The following is a 26601-nucleotide window of genomic DNA, read 5'->3' as shown; positions in this document are numbered from 1 at the left end:
TTGGCATGATGTCTAGCTTTTGAGGTGCTTTTGGTCTACTTCTCTGTGTCAGGCAGCTCCTATTTAAGTGATTTCTTGATTGAAACAGGTGTGGCAGTAATCAGGCCTGGGGGTGACTACGGAAATTGAACTCAGGTGTGATACACCACAGTTAGGTTATTTTTTAACAAGGGGCAATTACTTTTTCACACAGGGCCATGTAGGTTTGGATTTTTTTCTCCCTAAATAATAAAACCATCATTTAAAAACTGCATTTTGTGTTTACTTGTGTTATATTTGACTAATGGTTAAATGTGTTTGATAATCAGAAACATTTTGTGTGACAAACATGCAAAAGAATAAGAAATCAGGAAGGGGGCAAATAGTTTTTCACACCACTGTATGTGTCTGTGTGTATATATATATATATATATATATATATTATATATATATATATATGTGTGTGTGTGTGTGTGTATGTATGTGTATATATATACTCAGCAAAAAAAGAAACGTTTTTAGAACTGTGACCTTAAATGCCTACTTTCTGTAAGCTGTTAAGGTCTTAACGACCATTCCACAGGTGCATGTTAATTAATTGATTATGGTTAATTGAACATGCATGGAAAACATTGTTTAAACCCTTTACAATGAAGATCTGTAAAGTTTTTGGATTTTGAAAACATTATTGTTGAAATACACAGTCCTGAAAAAGGGACGTTTCTTTTTTTGCTGAGTATATATATGTATGTGTATGTGTGTATATATATATGTATATTTATCTGTATGTATGTATGTGTATATGTGTGTGTATGTATGTGTGTATATTTATGTGTATATATATGTGTATATATATATGTATATATATGTAGATGTGTATATGTATATACAGTATATAGATATGTGTATGTGTAGATATGTGTATATGTAGATATGTTTATATTTATATATGTATATGTATATATGCTTATATTTGTGTGTGTCTGTGTGTGTGTATATATATATATATATATATATATATATGACAGCAACACTCATAACAGTGACAAAACAATTACATTGACAATCAGATTGTTATTTTTAAAATGTTTCCTTTTCTTTTTCATAACTTCTTTAACACACTACTTCTCCGCTGTGAAGCGCGGGTATTTTGCTAGTCTTATATATAAACGTCTACGCGTGGAAGTGTGTGTGTCTGTTTGTCCGGCTCGGAAGTGCGAGGCTCTAGTATGAAGCTCAAAGATCCAGCAAGGTGGCCCCAAGTTAACGAGTTGGAAGATGAAAGAATTATGAGGATATAGCATGAAGCTGAAAGAAAGCGACTCTGTTGCCAAAGTGAAACCGTCGAGGAATGACAAACTCGCTTAGCCGCTAAAACACAAGCGAGCCGAGCACATCAGCAAAACAAAACCTCAGAGGAGAGAGAAACTTGCTTAGATGTTGAGAGATAAGGTGGGGCGAGCACGTCCACAAAACGAAACAGCTGACCCTGCATTTCAATTGTTTTTTTAACGATTTCAATAGTTTCTAGGAGCCCGGGCTTTTTACAGCACAGGCCTACACAGTTTGTATTTAATAAAATACTTAAGGAAACTAGAGAAAGTTAAGGTGCCTTCAGGACTCTATCTGGGTGTGACTAGATTGCATCCAGGTATGTTCAGTGAATGGGAAAAGAGTTGACTAATTGGGAGAGAAGGTTCAAAAAGAACGGGTTGTATTTCTGGTCAGAGGACAGGTAAAACAAAACATCAGTGAACCAGAAATGACTGCAAAAACCAAATGTCAAACCCTAAATCACAATCCAAAATCTTTAGTCAAAAAGTGGTACAAAACCAAATATTCTTAACACTATATTTTTCACACTTTATTGCAATAACAAAGATTAATAATTAAAGAGATACAAAGCTGGGATGGTAGAAGCTAAATGTGATAACATATCTGATCATGGGACCTCTATGTCGTGAAAGTAATGTGGAGTAACATAAGATGACAGGGACCTAACAAACCAAAAAATCTAAATCAAATAGTAAACAATAAGAAAACACGTCTAATGAGAACATAAATGAATCACACAGATGATGACATGTCAAAAACCCACATTCATCATGCTACAAAGCAGCACTGCACAAAAAGCTACCATGTAGCTGACAGCTTTAAAGGTATCTAGAGGAAATATTGGAACAACGTAGCTACTAGATAACAAATACATTAAATGGTTACCTCTCACCTGTCAAATTGTCTGTATTCTTAGGATGTTCTTTCTTTATACTTGTGTTGCATCTAAAAATATACATTTGTCATATTTCAAATCATCACAAAGATATAATGCAAAGAACATGATAAATATTTTTATGAGAACACATCATTCAGGCATTCACCATTTTTTATTTACTCAATGTTTAAAAAAACAGCCTTTTAAGAACTAGTTTTAAGATAGAGCAGCACGATGGCACAGTGTTAGAGCTGCTTCCTTATAACAAGGCCGAGGTCCTCGTCCTTGGTTCTCAGTGCATAGAGTTTGTATGTTTTCCTGTTTATCTGCATGGTTTTCCTCCAGGTGCTCCACTTTTCTCCCACCAAGGACATGTAGGTTAGTTAGATTGCTAAATTGGCCCTAACATGTGTGAGTGTGTCTATAAGTTCAGCCTGCAATGGATTGTCATCCTGTTCAAGGATTGCTCCTTACTATACTTGCTGGGATAGACTTCTTTGGAAGATGAATGGATGAAAATGTTTTAAGTTAACATTTTGTACACATTATATTTAATGAACTACTCTCATCATTTTAAAAACTTCTATCATGTGTGGCAGATGGCTGGGCATCTTCCTAATGGAATAACCTTGGGAGAAAGCATACTCAGGGCATTATCTCCCACTTATCGCTAGATGGCAGCCCGTCCAGGTTTGTTACAGTGCTACAGATTCCCACAGGGCATGTTTGTTGTGTCTGCTACGAAAAAAAACACACTAGACCAGTTGCTTCTCCAAACTCAAAAACTTTTACTGCTAACATTTTTTTACAGTGCACATCCTCCAACTGTCAGAGGAGCAAATCAACAACCCATCCCCTCTGTGTATTTTAATGACCCTCCCAACATCACAATGCTGGGAGTTGAAGTTTGGTGGTTCAGCCCTGTTAGGTTCCAGGGGTGTCACCAGGGGGTGCTGCAGACACTGCTGAACCTTACTTTGTCTGGCGCCCACCTCCCCCGGAAGTGCTTCTGGACCTGGCTTACAGGACACTGGAAGTACACCCAGGTGCAGCATAAAAGAAGCCTGCAGCCGCAGCTCCAGGAGCCGTAGTCGGGAGGGAAAAGACAAAGCTTGCCAAGTGGAGTTGAGGCAGACAAATAGAGAAGGAAGGGCTGTGTGCTATACTTTGCTTGTACTTTATTGCACTGTGTTGTGGGAAATGCTTAAGGGAAGAGTTTCCCAGGGCACAGCAAAAGCCTGTATGTTGCTGGACTTGTGCCTGTGCCTGTCTGTGTTGGGTGTTGGGGAGCTGGAGCGACTCCTGCAGTCCACACATGTCACGCCTTATTCTTGGTTTGATTAAGGTGAATAGCTAAAATTCCTGCCCTCTTCCCCTATGACACAATCTCCATAGTCCTGTAGTCAGTCTAGAAGCTCTTCTCTGGACTTTCTCTACCTCTGTTTTGTCCTTTCTCAATATGGAAACCTAAACTGCATTCAGCTTTCCAGATGTAACCTACAAATTCATTATAAAGCTTTAGTATATCCTCTCTTAACTTGAACTATACACAGTTTACTCTAAAACTCAATAACCTATTAGCCATTTTTATCGCTTTACTAGTGTGTAACTATACTTAATATATTAATTTAAGATGAGTAAAATTTTAGAATTGTTTACAATAAAACTTATTTCCTGCATATTTACTGTAGCCTATCTGAATTTTGGTCTGGTCCTTCATTTTCAAAATTAACTCTCTAGATAAATTTTGTCTGATTCCCTGTTGCACATTTTCACCACATGCAATTCAGAAAGAGTTCTGTGGTTAAGCCAATTTTTCACCCATCTGTATGATATGCTCTAGAAGAGTTGCTTCTTGTTGTATGATTTACATTTGCAAATGTAGTGGTACAAGCTTGTAATTGGAATTCCAGCCATTCATTCATTTTTTCTGCTGCTGATGGAGTTGATGCCAGGATAATCTACCACAAGGCAGGAAGCAGGGCTGTGTAAGACTCTACCCATTTGCCAAGCACAGTTACACACACATCTCATGCACACAAACAATGCTTGTTTTTTGAATGTGACAGGGGAAAAAAAATCATACAGATACAGGGAAAAAAGAAAAGCTGCACCCAAGTCATATTCATCAAGCTGAGTAACAGCAGCGCTAGCCACAAGACCAACATGTCACTCACAATGCCTTTAATGTTTTCTCTACAAACCCGCAGCAATAAGTAAGCACAATCTGAAAAGCAAAAAAGGATGAGTTGAAGAAACATGCCAATATGAGGCATTCATTGAATCTGTTTGCCTGCCAGCTTCTCTTGTATTGAATGTCAGTTCATCTTTGCTTCCTGCACAGATTTTACGCCTAATGAAGAGACAGCTGACCTAATGATGTTTCATAAGAAGCCAAATTCTGAGCCTGTTTCTTGATGTTCTTATTTAATATTACATTTTGTAGACAATAACTCACTGAAATGAAATGTGCTGAAGCCAAGTGGACACAGCTGGAAAGTGTAGGATCAGAGAGTCAATAAAAGAAAAGCGTGTGAGCCAACTTAATATTTTTAATGATTAAAATCTAGCAAAAGCTTAAAGTTTTACACCTGACTTTTCACTTTTATCATAAAGAAGTGTAGTCCATTGAACTGATCAATTAGGTCATTATTTGTAAAATAAATGTCAGAGTTGATTTTATATTAAGCCCAATTCTTTTATTTTTGATCTATGCTATAATTATTTATTTACTGTATATGTTTATTTTGTTGTAGTTCAGTGAAGCAAACTTGAATAAGACAATTTCATGATCTTGTTATTCTGGGTCAGCCACTTCATTGTGATTGTGTGATATTAAGCCTGCTTTTATAGTTTTGTTGCTTAAACTACAAAAGAAAATAGCTATAATGCAAAACCTTAAACAAAATTAATCACCTTGTAATGTTAAATTTTGAATAAAACAATCTGTGAAGAAAATAAATATTTATTGATAGCATGCATTAGTAAAAGTCAGTCAGTCATCTTCCAACCCTATGGTTTATTTACTCAGTGTGGAGCACAGCGGGTGCACCTTATTTTTATATATTATAGCATGTGTAGAATTAGTCAAATATTCTGACTTGAGAGAAACCATGCAAGATTTCCAGTGTGCTGTAAAATGAAAATGGCAATAAAGATTCTTGATTCTTGACAATGGGATTGGTCAAATGATCACACTATGTATAGTATTGTGCAAAGGTCTTAGGCACTTCTCAAAATAATTAATCTTAGATGTTTATTTTAAATCTTCTGGATTAGCACGTCAATAGAAAAGAGCATATTTTAGAGCAGGGGTTCTCAAAGTTAGTCCTTAGGGCCCACTGTGGCTTCAATTTTTTGCTTCAACCAGATTCATAATCAGTGACAACTGCTAACACTGAACTCAATTAATTAGCTGGTGTATTTGTTTCTCTTCTCTTGTTCTACATTAAGCACAAAGGCTTGATTTTTACACCTATAAGACATTTAGAAACATTTCCAATTTTGCTATAGATTTAAATGCTTAACTCACTCTTGTAGCTTTCATTCTATTTTGCCCTTTCTCCATGCAGTTTGCTCCCTTCATTGTATCTTAATAATGACAATTAAAAACGAACAGAGCAGACACCCAGGCAAACAGCACTGAATCATGAAAGACTGCAACTACTTTAGCGTTAGGCCCACTAATTAGAAAATAATGGATTAATTAAACAATTAGAACACCAGGAAAAATAGACTGACCATTAAGATGAAAATATTGTTGAAAAGAAAACAAATACATTGCTCCCATATAACTGCTTAGTACATTTTAATATTTTTTTTTACCAAACTTAGTTTTCAATTTCTACATTGTTTCCAAAGCACAGAATCTGAGCAATAACAGTTCACTTAATTAGCCCAGGAGTAAAATTAAAAACAGAAGCTGGTTGGAACAAAAACCTGCAGCCACAGGGGGTCCCCAGGGCCGATGTTGAGAACCCGTGTTTTAGAGTTCCAAGCATTCCTTGTAATACGATATGATATGTGAATGTACTTAAAAAATAAACTAAAATAGCAAAATGGCCATCTTTCAGTTACAAAAACATGATATCTTTGTAGGCATAACTAAGTGTTTGATTAAAGCACTTATGATCAATGAGATAAATTGTAGGTTGATCCAAAATGAATAAATAAAAGAGAAACAGCTTTGTCGAAGGAATAAAACTGGGCAAGGGACAACCAAACTAAAAAAGTGAGGTTGTGGTAGATGTGAAAGTTTAGCCTGCAAATCTTACACTATGGCAAAAGTGACTGTGGTGACAAGAGACAAAGTGGTCATTCTGCATCATCAAGGTTTCTCCAATGCAGAAATTTAATGACCGACAGGTGTTGCCAGATGTGCTGTCCAAGCTCTTCTGCACAAGCACAAACAAATGGGCATAGCTGAGGAAAGGAAATGCATTGGTTGGTTGGACATGAAATCAACAAATGAGAAATACTTCAAGCTAACACCCGTTTGATGTCCAGATGGCCAGCACCACCATCAGCTAAGAACTGGCAGAAACCATTGGGACCTTGGTACACCCATCTACAATCTGAAGAAGTCTTAGCAAAAGTGGTCTCCATAAAGGAGTTATGATGAAAAAGTGAAAACAAAGTCAAACAACTCCTTAATTGGACTAATGTGTCAAAATGTGAAATGTTTGGCTATAACAGAAGGCAATTTGTCTGCTAATGACCTAGAGAATGGTACAAGCATGAATGTCTGAAGGCAACGGTGATGTGTGGCGGAGGTTCCCTGCAGGTTTGGACCTGCATTTATGCAAACGGAGTTGTTGATTTCATCAAAGAGAAGTACAAGCAGATTGTCATCTATCATGTAGTACCATCAGGGAGATGTGTGATCTCTCCCAGCTTCTTTCTGCAGCATGACAATGACTGCAATAACACAGACAAAATCATAAAAAACTACCAGCAGAGAAAAGAGGAACAAGACATCTTTCAAGAGATGGTAATGTACCCACAAAGTTCTGATCTGCAAATCATTGAACCAGTCTGGGATTACTTGCAGAGGTTAAAGTCTATGGTTGAATAGTAGCATGTTCTACAAGCAGCTTGGAAAAACCAACCATGTGAGGACCTTCAGAAGCTGCATGAAAGTGGGCCTAAGAGAACTGCTGCTGTTATTAAAGCAAATAGTGGTCACAATAAATGTTGATTTCATTTGGGTTTTTTCTGTTTACTGTATTTTCACAGAATTTCACAGTATTTTTTTCACTGGTGCCTAAGATGTTTCCATATATGGTATGTTATTAAACCATATACTTTTATTATAAATGTCACATCTTATAAAAATAGCTTCATTAACCATGCTCATATTCCCAGGCTTTCTAATGCATATATTCTAAACTGTATCTGATTATTTAAAAGGGCTGCTGTGTGCTGTTTTTTCCTATTATATGCTGGAGTCATAAATCTTCAGCACTCTTATAGCAGTTTTATTAGAATTGCAGTACTAACAACCAGCCCAGCCATACATGCTGACTTTTTGTTTTATGTAAGTCTCAAAAGGTGGTTGATGGCTGAACAAGTATTATATTCTACTCATTCTATGAGTCATGTCTATTTAATGATAAAATTTGACAACAACACCACAAATGGTGTAATAATGCCTTCAGGTCCACTAATTAAATACATCCAGTTTCAGTCTGTGGAAAATGTAAAAATAATTAATCAAGCTCAATGCCCACTTTCTATTCGTAGAAAACGTGTCTTTGGAGCCTAAGGAGTTGAGGCCTGCTTTGTTTCTTTGTGTCCCAGCTCCATTGTCTATTGGGCTACTGGGAAATTAAATTGTTAAGACAACCAGGAACAAATGCTGATGCTACCTGTGCAAAATGTACATTTTGTCACGTGACAATCAGACTGTTATGATCTAACCAAATGGAAAAATAAAAATTAATTAATTAATTAGTTAGTTTATGGCAGAAAGTTTGTAATATGTGCTGAGTGGCAGATGTTTCCTATTCACCCTAAAAACCCAAAGTTAATTTTTTGTTTTCTAACTAAATGCAGCAACTTATTCCTTCTTTCCTTAGCACTAAGCACCAGATGTTCTTTTTTTCCCACAAATTCTAGATTTCTGTTTCAAACACCGATTTTTTTAATGATATGCATTAGATTTTTTCTAATCACTTGGCATTTTGTATTTTTTGCTTTTTTAACAAAAATGGCACATGGTTTCCATTATTTTCAATATCTCTTCAAGATCAGACAAGGAAACAAGCTTCCCAAGTGCTTTACATACAAAACAGTGATCATTATGTGTTGTATCAGCACACGTAAGAAAACAATGGCAATATCTGTCACACTGTTTTTGACTTAACACTCTAAGAATGGCAAGGTATAGAAATAACAAAGAAAAAGGTGAATGTTAAAAGAAAAACAGTTACAAAATTACTTTAAATGCCCTGAGATTCTGATACAAAGGAGCTTAAGCTATTAGCTATGCTATTTTATTTACTGAAGCAGCATCCAACAGGTGGCCATCTCTCCCATGGTGTTCATACACTGAGCTCCTGCTACAGATTTCAATTTGGCTGAGCAAGACAATAACAGATCAACCTGCTGGTCTACTGCTGTCTTTTAATTTGACAATTTTTACATGCATTTTTACTAGGATACTAATATGAAAAAATAACATTTTCAGTGACTTTGTACTCTGTACTTTTCCCATTTGAAAAACACTTTTATACTAAACCTGTGCTGACCTGCCAATGTTGTTGATTGAAACAAGTAAAACATTACTCTCTGTTGAATAATGTTTCCCCCTGGCTTTGTAAGAAAGGTAATTTATCAAATAACAAAAAAATAATATTTTAACATAATCAGTAATTATTAGCTTGTATGTTTGTTAGTACTAGTAGCTAGCTCTACACTAGTGTGGACACCTCCAAGGTTACCTGCCACCTCTAGTATTTTCTTGCTTTTATTTAAAGAATCTATCTATCTATCTATCTATCTATCTATCTATCTATCTATCTATCTATCTATCTATCTATCTATCTATCTATCTATCTATCTATCTATCTATCTATCTATCTATCTAATATAGTGCCATTCCTATCTATCTATCTATCTATCTATCTATCTATCTATCTATCTATCTATCTTATATAGTGCCATTCCTATCTATCTATCTATCTATCTATCTATCTATCTATCTATCTATCTATCTATCTATCTATCTATCTATCTATCTATCTATCTATCTATCTCATTAGCATTGCTTAGTATTTTCTTTCTCTTAAAGACACACAATGCCTGAACAAACTTATCAGGAAAGCCTGCTCAATCAGAGTGTTAATCTTGGCCGCACTGGAAGCTGTTGTAGAAAAGAAGATGTTCACAAAACTAAATGCCATTATGAAAGGCACTTTCTTGAAACACTTGTTTCAGTGCCTCTGGGGATCTTTTCTGCCCACTTCTATTAGACAATCCAATGCTTCCTCCCAATGTCCCAGACTAAATGCATATACTCTTTACGTTCTTTTAGCACAACATATATATTTATTTATCTATTAATTGATTGCATTATTTGTCCTGTTAGTCTGTATTTTTTATGTTTCAGCAGCTCAGTGCTTCTAAATTTCCCCTTGGGATTAATAAAGTTTATCTAATGTAATTTAATAAGGCAAACAACATCAAAACAAACAAAATACAAAAGATTTCACTTTTACTTACCTCTTCCCACTGGTGTATGTAACGGATAAGTCTTGAAAGTCTTAACAAACGCAACAGACTGAGGATTTTGGTAAATCTCACTATACGCAGTGCTCTAGCAGTCTTGTAAACTTCTGAATCAAATCCTTTCTCAACAATTAAAAAAATATAATCCACAGGTATGGATGAGAGGAAATCAACCACAAACCAGCTTTTCAAGTAATTCATTTTTATCACTTTGGGGTCCAGAATTATTTCAGAACTTTCTTCTATAACAATCCCAGTTCTAAAATTCATTACAAGGTCCACCAGGAAGATGGTGTCTGATGCAACGTTAAATACAAGCCATGGCGTTGTTGTTTGTTCTGTAAAGAAGGTGATTCCTACAGGAATGATTATTAGATTCCCAACCATCATTATTAACATGATCAGATCCCAGTAAAACCTGAAAAAAAGGAAAAAATAAATTACACTTTTAAGGAGGCACTCTAATAATCTTGCACAGATTTTCAAGTACCAAGTCCACATGCTGTATTTCATATGTAAGGCTCAGAATGTATGTGCTGCAAAAGACATTTTCTGCAATTTAGGAGCAAACATGCAAAACATTAGTTAACAAAAGGTAAACTTCTGTTCACACTACTGATGCCTACAAGTAAAACATTTATTACATTATTGTTAATTTAATTTTATGTTATCCTGTTTTATCATACTTCACCATTTTTCAGTCCACCCTATTCATTCTAGAAGCACTGATTCAAGGCCAGAAGCACACCTAGATGGGTTATGATGTGAGTTGTATTTACATTTTTTGCAGTTGCTCCTTGGCCTTTAAAATAACCAGTGTATCATTTTGGGAGTTTGGGAGAATTAGAAACATTTTTTTTGCAATAATAATAATAAACCATATTTATACAGATTCATATACATTTTTAATAACATTGAAAAGTAAATATTTCTTGCAGCATGTTTTTTATTATATTTGTGCCACCATTTTTGGCATCCTGTTTGGTCTGGTGGCCATGAAGTTGCTATTCAAGGTGATCCAGAAGCGTGCAGAGCATTACTGTACATCATCAGGTCAATGGGATAAAAGACAGCAATGTGCACTTTCTGGTTTTCCCAAGTTTGTGGCTACAACTAAGAAGAGACTCACTAGTTCTTGTTAGTGTTTCAATCTGATTTTTGGCAACTAATTGTTTTGGTAATCAACTATGACTTTTGTCTTACATTTTGGCTTTGGTTATGTGAAATCATTTTGTATTTTGACTCCTTCTCCATCGCTATGTTTTTTGATTTACAATTTTTGTTTCATCTTCTAGGATTGTTCATTAGAGTTCTGTCATTCTGGTATGGACCCTTTCTTGTTAATAAAACCAAAATCCAGAGGGTTCTTCCAGAGGGTCTTAAGGTGGAGAAAGACAAACAAATTGTGATTGCATTCACTACACTGTTGGCACGCAGACTTATTCTGATAAACTGGAAGAACCCAAACTCTCCTCTTTTAAGTCAGTGGGAAACCGATGTGTTATATTATTTAAAATTGGAAAAAATCAAATACTCAGTTAGAGGATCTGTGCAGACTTTTTTCAAAACATGGCAGGATCTAATCAGTAATATTTTGAAATGAGTTTATAAAGCACAGAGAATTTGTTGATTTAGGTATTTTTTACAAGCCTTAAATTTTACACCATTTGGCTTGCTCTCTCTCTCAAGGGTGGGGATCGATCTGTTCTTAGCATAATTCTTTTTTTTTTGTAAAAACTTGATTACTATGTATTGATTATAATAAAATTAATAAATAAAAATAAATAAATAAATAAATAAATAAAAAATAAAACCAAAATCCATCTCTTGATTCCATTCTTATTGAAATATTGCAGCCATCCAGTGGAGTCAATACAGAATACTTTGTATTTTTTCATATTCTGTATATTTCTACTTATTATTATTATTGTTATATTGTTTGTTTTTTTCTTGATTTTTAGTTTTCACTATTATACTGTTGCAGTCTGTAAGAAAGTATTTCTTGGGATCTGCCTGGAGAAGTGCAAAGAAAGTTACCCTTTTAGCAAAAGGTGGCAATGCTCATAGGTAAACACTGATTAGTTTATTGTACCAAAACAATATTATTTTGAAGTTATGTAAAGCCATGTAAGCTGAGGAACCCACAACTGCTCAGGCACAAAAACTGCTAACCTACTTAACTCAGTAAAGTCAGTAATTTTGACCATTGCATAATTGTTGGCACCAGACGGGCTGGAGTGAGTATTTCTGTAACTGTTGATCTGTTGATTGGTATTCTTGTGCACAACAATCTCTAGAGGTTACTAAGAATAATGTGTTAAAATTAAAAAAAAAAAAACATCAGAGAGAAACATATGGACACAAACGCCTTATCGATGAGATAGGTCAGAGGTAAAATGGCCAGACAGGTTTGAAGTGACAGAAAGGCTACAGTAACTCAGATAACCACTCTGTACAACTGTGGTGAGCAGAAAAGCATCTCCGAATGCACAAGTAACAATTTGAGGTGGATGAGTGACAAAAGTAGAAGACCAAATCAGGTTCTCCTGCATTCAGCTGCTCCACTGCTATCAGCCAAGAGCAGAAAACTGAGGCTGTAGCAGAAAAAACATACCCTGTTCTGATGAGTCTCGATTTCCACTGAGGCACACAGATGGTGCCAACAACGTGAATCAATGCACCCAACCTGCCTTGTGTCAACAATCCAAGCTGGTGGTGGTACTGTAATGGTGTGGGGTAGCTTGGCACACCTTGAGTCTTTTAATACCAATCAATCATTGCTTGAATGTCATGGCCTATTTAAGCTTTGTTGCTGGCCATGTGCATTCCTTCATGGATACAATTTACCCATCTTCTAATGGCTGCTTCCAGCAAGATCACACTCCAAGTCACAAAGCAAAAGTCATCTCAAACTGGTTTCATGAGCATGAGAGTGAGTTCAGTGGCATTACCGGTCACTGGATTTGAATCTAAGAGAACACCTTTGGGATGTGGCAGAATGGAAAATTCACAGCTGAGAAAATGGCAGAAGTTGTGTGATGGCCTCATGTTAACATGGACCAGAATCTCAAAAGAATGTTTCCAATATCTTGTGGAATCAATGCCATTAAGAATTGAGGCTGTTTCGAGAGAAAAAGAAACCCCACCCAATAATAGTATCATGTCCCTAAGAGATTGTTCAGGGTACCCTTCCACACTGCATTTCCCAAAAATAAATCAGGTCCATTAGTGGAACTAACGTTTCCTGCTGGTCACACTTATATCCACACATATGCTTACCTGTCAAGATTTCAGTTCACTTACACGTATATTTAGGATATTTGAAGAGAGCTTATTAACTGGAATGCACCCATTGGGGCACAGAAAAAAGGTACAAACACTACACAGAGAGTGATAGGGCCTCAGTTAAGATTTTTATAAGCTGAGATATTCCAAGTAAATGTTATAGCCCAATTTTTTTCTCTTTCTAATTTTATTCTGTATGATTTTTGGTTACCATCACCAGAGCTTGCAGGCCTACTGTAGTCAGCCAATTATAGTTGTGTTGCACCGTTTGCTTCATTCTTGTGGACAGCAGTGAGTCAGTTTAGCCATACCAAATAGTTCTCAGCTGTAAGTCAATGGTTAACATTGACAAGTTTGAAAAACATGTATTCTGCCTCACAGCATAAAATTAATTAATTTTACTGAAAACAAAGTAATCATAAATCTTATTAAAGCAAAGTAATAGGAAAATACATTACAAACGCTACTGTCTGATAACATTACATCTTGCCTTGGTTTATAATCAGGGTTTACGTACAACAGTCAATTTTGATGCCTTGCTGCATCAGTTACAGAGGCATAACAAGACTGGGTGCAAGATAGGGACCAAAACCTGGATTGGGCACCAGTCTATTGTAGGGCATATTTACAACTGTCTCACCAGTCACTCCAATAAGACAATGTGTTTTCATAAATAAACTTAAAATGGCCTAGAAAAATGCAAAAAAGTGGAAAACTTCAGGAAAACCCTGGCAGAAAATGCAAATTCTAAACAGACAGTGGTCATGATCTGAAGCAAGGATTTTGAAGTTGTTATTACAACACTGCACTATAACATAAAGTTTACTTACACTCTACAATTAGCTTCAAAAGCAAAACATTTTGTTTAATAATTACAGAATTACTTTCTATAGTTTTTGTTTTGAATTTTTGAATTTAAACCACCAAGATAAAACATTGATCAGCTTTGATTTTGGCCACTGATGGTACAGTTGATATACAGATGGTATGAAGTACCCTGTAGTGCAGAGAGATTGGGGGTGGACATAGCTACTGAATATGATTTACTGAAAAATCTGACAGAATGCTCCATCAGAGATTTCAGCATAGCTGCCTATGATATATTACATTATTTTCTTCATATTAACCAGCATGAAGGCGCTGAAAGCAAATAAGTGCAGTAGTATGTTTCAGAGGCTGGGCTATAAGACATTGTTGTACAGAATACATTGATCTCAATAATGCAATAAAGCATGTAGTACTACATCTCCATTTAGGGTGAAATAGCTGGGGCCTAGGAGTTAATAATTCCCGAGGTACTGAAATATAATGGAGAACTACAAGCCTAGTGATAGAAGTTCATCAATTCAATAGATGGAAGCAGGGAATCACTTTCAGTAACTCATGGCACCCAAGAAGTCATTTTGAGAAGGAGGTTTGCCTGGCCCTTCATGAAAAAGATGGGGTCTTGTGTCAGGGGACATCCTGGTTTGCTAACAGGAATACTATGAGGATAGACCCAAGTGTTTCAAAGCCCTGTTCTAACCCAGGAAGTTATTCCCAGGGTAGTCCTGGAAGTAGTTGTTGGCCAAGACTTCTCTTAAGATGCTAAGAGACAATTCAGTTGTGGATAGTGTTATAATTACTTATCATCCCATAAGCTAACATGCAGTCTCCATCTTTAGTCTCTATTTTTGACCATCAAAGCCATTTGTGTACCATTGTCTTACTACAATTGTTAGTATGTTTTCATGATAGAAGAATTTTATCTTGAAAACTCTTTCAGCCAGTCAGTTAGGGTTGGTAAGATAGGAAATTTGTCTTAGCATGCAACTTTAATAAGCTGCACAATCAGGATATGAAGTCTTAGAAAAGCATCATTTGTCAAATTCACCCTTGATCCAAAATACTGTACACATGTAGCCACTATAGTTCAATGTGTCGCCTGAGAATCTGAAACTGTCAAATAGGTGTGGGAGAAGTTATTGAATGAGATACACCATTTTGTCAGCCATGATTCAATTCTATTCTACATTGACTGGCTGACAGCTCCTTTCCATCTGTCTCCATAACAGCTTAATCCACAGGAGCAGTGTGCTAATTCTCACCACATTAGTGCCAAAAATGTTTTTTTTTTAAGTTTACATGTATAATACTTTGCAAATTAAGTGTTTTTTTTCCATGGTATCAAGTTACTTCATTTGCTCCACTTTGTTTTCATATTATCTGCTGGGAAATAAACCAAGCAAGTATTGCTTCAGTAGAAAGCAGCTGCAACTAAAGTATAATATTAAACAGGTATGTTGTATAAGAGTTGCCTATTGCAGTGCAGTGATGGCATCCAGCAGAGCTGCTGACTGTTAAGGCTATAGAAAATTTTGTTTAGCTGAGCTGGTTAAGTCATTTGGGTATGTCATCTGCAGCATTGCTTTAAGTACAAGGGCCAGGGTTCAGTGTGCAGGTGAGGGACAGATTGGGTTGGAGTTAAGGGCCAACATTATTTCAGATACAATAGTTGATTTTTAAGTAATTACAATGCAATAATGTGTACATTTTTTTCCACAAGTTTAATGAAATGCTGCAGTATGTAAAAAGTGCGTGATTTGCTACCTTCAGCACCTGCTGAACTGAGATAAGCTGGGGAATATGCCTCAGCTGGATAAGTTGCTTGCTTTGCTGTTCTGTGACTGAGCTGGAAACCACAAGATCATAGTCTGGAATCTACAAGTGGAACTGTTTTGAAGGGTATGTTTGATGTCTGTAAATACAAACTGATGACATAGCTTTTAATTTGTCATATGTCTTAAGTATTTTTCCTGGTTTTGTGGTTATGAAGCATTTCCCAATATTGGACTACTCCCATTATGTGAATCCACTAGACCAAAGAGTGCCATTTTATTTTACTGTAGGTGTTATGTGATATGTAGGGGGTGCTCTTAAGCTTAATCTTTGATTTTCATGACAGATTCTCCAATATTCTACCCCAGCTCTCCCACACAGGACAATGTGACAAAGGATATTAAGTAGCTGAGTCTTTACTTAAAACAAAAAGCACTTCCAACTGTTTGCATTCTGATGAATCACTGCAGGTGAAGCTCACCTATAGGCAACCTGAATGTGAATGAGAATGTGTGCATCGTGAACTATCATGGCTGGGACAAGACCCATTCCTTCACTAAGTGGGCACAGGCAGTAATTCGGAGTGTAATTGAATGCACACAAATATTAAATCATTAAGGGTTAGTGAGATATGTAAAGCAGCTTGTAGATGCTGAAGCTCAAGTAGTGATCATGCCAACTAAGGAATCTAAATGGACACTCAGTAGTGGTGTGATTTCTTCAATAAATATCCACCAGGCTGGCTAGTCTAAAATTTTGTAAATCTTAGTGCTTATTGTAATGATGATGGTGATTTTTAGTATTTATATTTATATTGTTAACTTTGTTGTGATTTGTACAATACGAGAATTAAATAATAATTAAATAAATAATTAAATAAAGAAGTAGATGGGCTCATCCTGTATTTGGGGAATCGAATATTAAAGAAGGCCTAAATGGTCTTCCTCTATAGTAACACCATAGGTGTGGAGTAATGTTTGAACATTACAGCTTCAGGTGTGTGCTGTGCTACAGATTTATGCTGTGCACCGGATGTTCGATTTTGATTTACCAGAACTTTTCAGAAAACTGCAGAAAATATTACAAGCATAATCAAGTTAAGAGATAGCAATCAAATGTATTAGCCAATTTCAGTGCAGAAAACAACTTGTACCAAATATAACTAGTTAGCAGAGTTTGTACAAAACAGGAAAGTTGAGTTCATTTGTGAGTCGTGTATGTACGACTGTCATTCCTGGAATAAGAACCTTGAATTCTGTGAGATGGCAATGATGACATGTTGGAGAGCCAAAAAGCAAGGTGCCAATTGCCATGGGCTTCCATCACTTGCTTGTAACTGGAAGTGCTTACCCTGCCGTGGCCCTGAAGAGCAATGTGCAAAAACAAATCAGAAAATGCAAAACCAACTGGAAACACAAGCACAAATCAGAAAACGCAGAAAAGGCATTCATTTCTCACCAACTCTGTATATGGTCAGTTTGACTTACCCAATCACCACTGAATCTACAACCTTACATGGTCAACTGCTATCCAGTTAGACCGTGACAGATAGAGAGTGGCTGTAAGGCTGAATCAGGTGCTTCGATTGATGCCATTGACTGGTACTTGTACAAGTTTTTTTTTATGCACACTTTTATGCATGTGTGTATTTATTTTTATACTGAAATTGCCTAATTTCTGGTAAAAATGTTCCCCATGATGCAAAGTATTTCATGTAGTTTGGTCGGACCAATGTCACATAATGTACCTCATCTAAACCACTCCAGGGTTTGCATGGTACTTGACCAAGATCACCATTTCCTGGTTTCCTGGTTGTTTTGGTTTGCATGCCAATGTAACTGGCACCTTCACATCTACCTAAACGAACTGGACTAGGGAGACAATAATTCAATATTTTGAAGAAAAATAAACTAAAAGAAGCAGATGTGAAAACGCCTTTAATAAGTGTATAAATAAAGAACAGATATCTTCATTAAGTGAGTCCATTATATTACCCTAATGCCAATGACAGAGGACAGTTGGGCTCTTTAAAAGAGAACTGGATCATTGGGGCACCTGGGGCTGTTGGGTGAATTGTAGGAGTTTGATATCAGGAGATCCCCACGCCATTCATGACGCTGAAAAATGGTTTCCACAGCCTCCCCCAGTAATAGTTCTTGGTCTAGACTTAAAAGACCCTTCCGGATTTAAGGCCATATAGTGTAGATACTGGAGAAAGGATCTGGCAAGTGATTGTCTAGTGGGAGAAAGTGAGACCAGATTTTAGAGGTGAAGAAGGTGAGAAGGAAGGCATTCTTTTCTAACACTTGTGGGTAAATGCATCCTGCACATAGTCAGGGGACAACTTGTAGTTTAGTTGGATCCTTGAGGCAATTCGATGTTTATTGCTTTGTTATTATCTTTATATTCTGTACCTTCCTTATTTATTCCCCCTGCATTTGTATTATTAACTGTGGTTGTACTGCCATTATTCTGGACTCACAAGCACTCCAATCTTTTTTTTTACTTTTTATGCTCTATTTCCTTTGGCCTGTCAAATGAAAACTGTGAAGGATGAAGTATTTTTCCTGATTTGAAGCATTATCAAATGAATCAATTTTTCCATCCCTTGAAGCACACTAGCCACAGTTATAAGATGTCTCACTATACAAAGAGGACGAGCTTACAGTACAAAGCAACCTACCAAATTATAGGGCAGGCAGTTGTTACAGTAATTATAATAAAATAAAAAAGCAAAGTTATAAGTAATTAGAACATGTATTCAATGCTAGGAAATTGGTGAGTGAAATGCCATTTTCCATCTTTGCAAAGATTTTTACAAGAATAGCAAAGCTGTTAAATGAGTATAATGATGAAATGTATGTGATTTGATTTTTTGTTGCTGAAAATTGCCCATAAAGCACAATAAAAGTATTCATGCAGCATTGTACATTGCTTCTAGTTAAAGAAAAAGTGAGATTTTCAGACTTTTACAAATGAATCAGGACAAGGGGAAAAGAAAATCTGCATGGTTTTCTGAATCTCACTGTCTATGAGGGTCAGAAATAATAAGGAGATTCAGCAGCCTCCCCATTCCCATTCCCCTCTTTGTGAAGCAATGTTAAATACAGTATATGGTGGCACTCTGAAAGAATGTTCACAGAGCACAAAGGTCTGGCTGATTTATGTAATTAGTAATTTATAAAATTCTGTGTTTGCATTTTACTTGGAGACTTGTCACAGCACTCTATGGCTGCACTAAGTGAGAGCGCTACACAAAAAAAATTTTACTCTCCAAATTTTTACTGCACCCACCCAGTTCTGAAGCAGACAATATTAACAGATAGCAGGCAGTGGCTAAATTACCTACTTGTAACATTGATTTAATGCTTTGTGCTTTCAGATAATTGGAGTCATTGTTAGGAGTATTTATTTCAGCTCTTGTGCCCGTAAAGAAACCATTTGCTTGACATGTAAGCTTCCACGTTTTTTTTTTTTCAAGACAAATCTTTAAGAGCGTACAAAGAGCATATGTGAAAGTAATTCTCTCATAAAACAGCTTTTCTTCAGTCAATAATTTAATAAGAGGTAACAGTTGCTTGACCACAATCAGTTTCATAAAAAAATGCTTCAGTTACTTCTAAGCAAATGCCTCTTCTTTCTAACGTTTTTGGAATGTGAAGACTGCTTTGCAGGATCTTTTCTGTGCTCCTTGCTCAGTCCATGACTGAAAACTGGTAAAGAGTGCCTAGCTCTGTTGCCTCATAGATCCATAGATTTGAATTCCACACCTGGTTGCTGTCTGTGTGGAGTCTTGTTTGTGTGTGTGTCTGTAAGAGTGGTGATTCTTTGATGGACTGGGGTCAGTCCAGGGATATAGTTCTGCCTTGAACAGTAAGGGTCCATAATAAGCTGTTGCCCCCAACCTTGAGTTTGATTAAACAGGTTTGAGAATGTTATGTTTTTCTAAGTATTATATCAGGTTAAGTCACAGTATATTTTGAATGTTCATTTTTGAGTGGAATTTCTACTTATACTGAAGCATAAAACTTATCATCCTTGGAAACAATGAGTAAATTACACTGCCAATGTGATTAAAATAATGGGGATTTGGAGTAAACGTTGTTTTGTCGTGGAATCACGTCATAATTCATCTCAGGTGGCACATGTTGCACTTTGGTCAGCTATGAAATCACATTTTCTGGATCACAAGGGCCTCAGGAGCAGCTTTCCCAAAGCTTAAGCTAAAGAATCACTCCATTAACTGTTTGTGCAGGGATGGCCTGTAAGCAATGAAAAGTAGAGAACTTCCTGGTGACATTAACTGAGTGCTGTTCCTCACTCGGCCCCCAACTATATTGCACAGCACTGCCTTCACACTCCACGCTCCCACAGTGCAAATCATGCCGACTACGCCATGTGTCTTGTCTTGGAATCACACCACAATCCATCCCTGGTCACACATTTTTGTACATTGATAACTGCTGGTGGTCAGCTGTGAACCTGCAATGCTTGAATTACCAGGGTAGAGAAAAGCTTCATTAACTGGTCACACAGGGACAGGCTGAAAGCAATGCAAAGTGGAGCACTTCCTGGTGAAATCAGTTGAGCTCTCTCTTTTACTCAGCCCCTATTGTACTGTGCAGCCCTACCTCGATAAACATTAAGGATATTTACCAAAATATGGTGCATTCTAAGTGGCTGCTAGTAGTTTGATAATATTTAAAAACATGTTGTATTACCTGCAGAAACTTTTTTGAATGAATAATGCTGGATAAATACTTTTGAAAGCAGATAAACTTTATTTTTCAGTTCATGTTTAGTATCAGTTTTCTTTCTTTGTGCTGTGCTAAGCATTTCTGATCAAACAACAATGAATTCAGCCACTGTCCTAAGATCTATGTTCAGACTTAACCAAAGTGTTTATAACCAAAAACAGTCACTTCGGCTGTCATGGTGTCCAAATGATCAGAACGTGAAATTATTTATTAAAAAGAAGCAAGAGGCTTTCAAATGTGATCCTGTGCCACATTGCCCTGGATAAGCGGGTTGGAAAATGGATTGATGAATGGATGGTAAGCAAACACAAAATTCACCAAAGTGGAAAGAAATATGGTAAGCACAATTTGTAATTCTTTAAAGAAACAAGATATCAAAAAACAAAAGTTACCCTAAAAACAATTAAATCAAAAAATAAGCTGCTGATGAGTCGATTTCTTTCACAAAATAAAGTGCAAATGCTAAACAAACTGTGTTTCTGTCTGTTATAAACGTCATGCACACAAATGTGCATCCTAATAAAGAGCACTACTGTAACAACAGAAACACTAAACAACACCAGAAAGAATATCTTAACACAGCAAAATTATCAACAAAAATCCCGTAATTCCTGATGCTAGCATATCATAGATTTGCCTCAGGAGCCTCCTGTGAGAGATCCCTGAACAAGTGTCATTTATCACAACTGGTATTGTGTCATGGAGAATAAGCATCCATGTTCATGAAACTATCTTTGACACTTTTTACTGTCGATATTCTTTCTTATACTGTCCAAAGCACATGAACATTGAAGAAAATTAGGACACATTTTTACTTATCAATTAACAAATTTCACAGAGGGTTTGTGGCCCACTTCACAACCACAGTCCCAGTGTGATGGTCAAAATACTGCTACAATCATTTTAGGTCTCACAGCTTTTCCCTCAGGTGCAGTGAGCAAATCACCTCTGTCCATTTCTCAACTCAATATTATCACTACTGGTTGGGGTTTCATTCAATGCATGCCAGAGATTTCAGTGAGAAGCGAATAACAGCAAAAAAAATTCAACAATGAAGTACTATTCATCCTGTTATGCTGTGAGGGCAAGAGGTTGGACAGGGTGATAAATGAGGATCATAAGTCATAACCGGAAGGCAAGTGATCAAAGAAACAAAACCTGAACCGTAATCCTAACTTATAGTCAAAAGGTCCAAAATGAAAAAATCCTCAAACTTGGACAATTAAGTGACTTCAGGAAACAAACTTTATTCCTGGTGAACCCAGATGCTACTTCGTTCGTGGACGCTGACAAAGCTGTTGGCAGCCACGCAGAAATTAGTAAACAACACCATGCAATGCAGCAACTCCTAAGCAAAAGAATATGGGGGTGCAGGAGAATGCTATTAAATATCTAAAACCTATAAAACAATCCAAATTCAAAACATTCCAAAGCCCAGATAAATGGGGAGGGTTACATCAGGAAGGGCATCCGGTATAAAATTTTGCCAAGTCAATATGTGGACAACATATTGTAGATGATCTGCTGTGGCAACCCCTAACGGGAGTAGCTGAAAGAAGAAGAAGAAAGTGAGGAATGGCTACAGTGACTTTAAAAACATATACAAAATAAACAGTTCCTTTAGAAAAATAATAAAACGACAAAGAAAAATAACCAATTATGACACATATATATCTTACATATGACAATCCAAAAAGGAAGGTGAGACAACATACAAGTAAGAACTTCAATTCACACTATGTACTATGTACACATATGAATAAGCTTGAATTGAAATGGCAGAGATAAAAACCATTGCACAATTCCAAGAAGATCTGAGAGGGTACAAAGCTCTTCAAGGGCAAACAGCTGTTTCACTGTTCTACTGCTATGGCGAGGTCTTCATTGCTCCTTTGAAATCAATGTTTACCTATAAAGCAGTGTCTGTATTCCAGAGATCCAACATGAGCTGTCCCTGAAAGGATAAGAACTCTAATTTCCCAATAGCAGGAGTGTAACCTTTAGCACCCCTTCTTGAAAATATGGACTTCGGTCTCACCCTTCCAATACAAAAAAACAAACTTTGGCACTTTCTACACAGTATTGAGCAGGTGTGTTATGTAAAATACTGTATCACAATAATTATCTAGAGCCTTTCTTCATTTCTAGTTGAATCTCATTCTGTCCCACAGCCTTGTAAATACAGGGTTTTTGCAGGGTTTTCCCTGAGGAGGATTCATCTACCACATCCTCACCATATTCTCAGGTGAAGTCAACATTTTCTCTCCTGTGCTAAAATCAGCCTGACACCCTACTTACCCTTCCAAAATTATCAAATGAGTCAACAAAATATCATTAATGACACTCAGACATCATTCTTTATGACTTCTCAGGACTTTGAATTGGTCTTTGCTTTAAAAGAAGCTACATTTCGGGGTTACTGGTAACTCTCAGCAGGGGCAGTCCTAGCCTGTTTGGTGCCCTGGGCGAACACCCCCTCTGGCGCCCCCCCTTCAACAGGATGTGTGTGAGACTTCAGCAGCAGCAGCAAGCAGGCGCACCGAGGGCCCTTGCACTCACTTCCCGCATATATGGCTGTGATAGAATTTAGAAAACATATCGGTGCAAATTATAAGTTTATATCATAATGTCTGGTGCTTTTTTGTTTGTTTGTTTGTTTTTATTTTGTGAGCTGGTTATTAGATGTCGAGCCAGTCAGCTGGAGAATCCCCCGCCCCTCTCCTCCCTGTGCGTCAAGCAGCAGGCACACCTTGCAAATGGAGGGCACCCTTACTCCCCGCAAATGGGCAATAGAAAACCAATTAGTGCCAATGCAATCCCAAAAATGTGCTGGCATGATGTCGGGGCAACATGGGCACTCGCAAAAAAAAAAAAAATTTTTTTTGCAGATGCGCAAGATGCCGCCCCCACCACGATGCCGCCCTGGGCAACAACACATCGCCCATATCAAAAACTGCCACTGACTCTCACTGAAATCCGAAGACTAACACCACACAAAAAGCCTTCTATTTTAGTTTGATCACTGAATTTCCTCTGATGTCAACCATCTAGTTTTAAGGTTTACATCATGACAGTCATCATTCAGTGCATTTACATGTGCTATAATAGCCAGGTTACTCACAAGAACCTGGTTTCAGAAATGGCATGTAAACCTTTATTCTAATTAGAGAAACTGGAAAATTGCTTTTTGAAAAAACAGTTTAACACACATAGGTTTCTCAGTGAATAACCTGGTTATTTGGTCGTGTGTCTTTGCTTCAAACACGCATCCAGAAACCACGGATAGAAAATGGAGGATACATCCACTAAGATACCTTTTTCTGTGGCAAATGCTCTTGGGATCACATACTGTGGAACCTGGGGTCACGGAACACATATAAATCGGGTTACGACAAAAAAGTTCGCCAAACTTTTGCATCTGTTCACGACCACACACTCGGGTGATGAACGAGCCAGTTTCCCTCCGGTTCGTGTGCACTGATGATTTCCGCACGTGCTCAGTCTCTCCCTTTACATTGTTCTCGGTCAGACATGTGTGCACACAAGGTTAGTTTTCTTGGTTGTTTATGGTTAGTTTTTGTATAAATTAAGGATTTTTACAATTTTCATTTTTTTCCCTGTGCTTAAAATTCATTATAAAAAAGTGTTTACAGCGAGTGGTTCGTAAGGCTGTAGCGTGAACTCTTGCAATGTTAGTTTTCTCTGTTGTTCAAGGTTTTTCACAGCGGTTCGTAAGGCTGTAGCGTGAACTCTTGCAATGTTCGTTTTCTCTGTTGTTTATGGTTAGTTTTTGTATAAATTAAGGATTTTTCAAATTTTCATTTTTTTCCCAGTGCTTAAAACTCATTTTAAAAAAGTGTTTACAGCGAGTGGTTCGTAAGGCTGTAGCGTGAACTCTTGCAATGTTAGTTTTAAGGTTTTCTCAGTGTTTTTCAATGTTTTTACATTTAGTTTACTACTACACTGTGCATTCTATGGTATAATTAACTATTTTGTGCTTAAAAATATTTTAAAAATATATATTTATATACAGTTTGTACGGTCTGGAACGGATTAATTGTATTTACATACAATCCTATGGGGGAAATTAGTTCGGGTCACGACCAAATCAGGTTGCAAGTAGAGTTTTGGAACAAATTACGGTCACAACCTGAGGTTCCACTGTAATATTTCAACCATGACAGAGAATAATGTCTCAGTATTTCAGAAATCTCTAAATATACGTTGATGAGTTGAGATGATTTATTTGAAGTAGGTTATAAGCAATCTCTTAAAAAGCACATAAATCTAGTATTAATATATGAATTCACCTGTTATAATAGGATCAGTCAGATTGTTCTTCATGTGTGTCTCTGTCATTAACATTGTGCAGTTACACAGCAGGATTACCAGTCAGTAGGTGGTATCATTTTGAGTAACAGACTCCTGGTCTCTCTAAGTTCGCTGAATACTAATTAAATGTAGATATGCAGAGTTTTCATTTTTTAAAATTAAAGTTGCACATATTTCAATTGTTTGGCAACAACCAGGAGGCTATTTCTGTAAGTGGAATTCCAGAGTAAGAGACAAAGATTTCCCCTTTCATGGTCATTGTTGCTTGTTAAGGAGAGTCTGACTATATAAAAACTGTTTTTTTCAATGTTCTGATATGGATTCAGCCAGGCTGAATGGGTTATATGATACCTTAAGTCTTCTCTGTTGATCTGTACAATTTGTTATAGTTCTTGCTCTGCAGTGAGCTTATTCTTATTGATGTTTGAAACATCGTGATAGACATTTTTTGCTCTTTTCTTAGACTAAATTTGTCAAGGGCACAGAGTTATTGACAAGATACAGCAGATGTGAGTAACCGAGTTCCTGTACCATGCTGAAGGCAAAGTTGTACATGAGGGATGGTTCAAATATAAATGAAGATTAGCTCTCAGAAAAGTAATGCACACACAAGCTTGGTATTGATCTTTTGTCACTTTTAACCAATACGTTGCAGATAAACTTTTGACTTATTGTTCTAAAATTCTGTTATAAAATATCTGTACTCTATATGCTGTAGTACCTTTTGGGCTGAATAACTTACATTGAGAGTAACACAGAAATTTATTTCATGCAGTTTCCAACATACTACTGCCTGACACAGTGATCTCAATTCATTTTAAATTGTATTGACCCAAGTGAAACATTTGGTTTGTCAGAAGGGTTTTACAGTGAAACAAATACATATTAAGAACACAGCAAGCAGGAAATCAGCCATCTAACAATTTGTTGTACAAATAAGTAATATACAATAGTGAACATACTAAATTTATCAAATTATTACAACTCAACAAATGATTGTCAGAAATGTATAGTATTGGGCCTAAATTATGTCTATAGGTAATTGTGATGATTAAACATATTTAGAAAAGTAATAGCAACTGGGATGAAGGATCATTTTAACTGGTTGCTTTTTATCCTAGGCATCTTGGGTAAAGATGGGACACACTGGATTTTATGCAATTCTTAATAATTGAATATGTATGATAGGTTTTAATATCATGATGTTTTCATTTATTGCTCAATATTATTTTATTTCACTTTACTTAAGAAACAAAGCACAAAAACAAAACACAACCGAACCAAATGAAAACAAAATACCAAGTGTAACTCAGCCCTCAAATCCAACTCAACAGAGAGCAATTTGGCAAGAGGGTCCCTTCTATAATGGTTCTTCATGAAATGTAGTAGTGATACTGCACAGAAAGGCAGAGGCTCACTGAGAGAGAGAACTCAACTGACATCACCAAGAAGCCCTCCTTCTAGTGCAGTGCTTACAGACTGTCTCTGTGCAGCTGCAAATGGAAGTTCTTCCATTGCTATTGCTTTAGAGAAACTGCTTGTGAAGGCTTTTGTAATCCAGATATTATGGGGTTGCAGCTGGCCACCAGAAGTTAGTATAGTGCAAAATGTGAGAACTGGAATGAATCGTGGTATGATACCACTACAAAACACTTGGCGTAGTCAGCAAGAAATGCATTGTGGATGGGTGCTGTGCAGAAGATTGAAATT

At 36.7% G+C, this 26601-nt stretch overlaps 1 protein-coding gene across 2 annotated transcripts in view; it reads right to left on the bottom strand.

The window, feature by feature from the left end:
• Positions 1-26601, bottom strand: part of LOC120527272 (potassium/sodium hyperpolarization-activated cyclic nucleotide-gated channel 1) — a 346712-nt gene that overhangs the window by 304686 nt on the left and 15425 nt on the right. For both annotated transcript variants that reach the window (XM_039750499.1, XM_039750500.1), the window contains exon 2: positions 9914-10337. In XM_039750499.1, the coding sequence (XP_039606433.1) occupies positions 9914-10337 (424 nt within the window). The remainder of the gene's footprint in view (positions 1-9913; positions 10338-26601) is intronic.

This window comes from Polypterus senegalus, chromosome 4 (assembly GCF_016835505.1).
Source record: "Polypterus senegalus isolate Bchr_013 chromosome 4, ASM1683550v1, whole genome shotgun sequence".
Taxonomy (NCBI): Eukaryota; Metazoa; Chordata; class Cladistia; order Polypteriformes; family Polypteridae; genus Polypterus; species Polypterus senegalus.
Note: the sequence above shows the minus strand (reverse complement) of the source record. Positions and strands in the feature narration are given on the sequence as shown.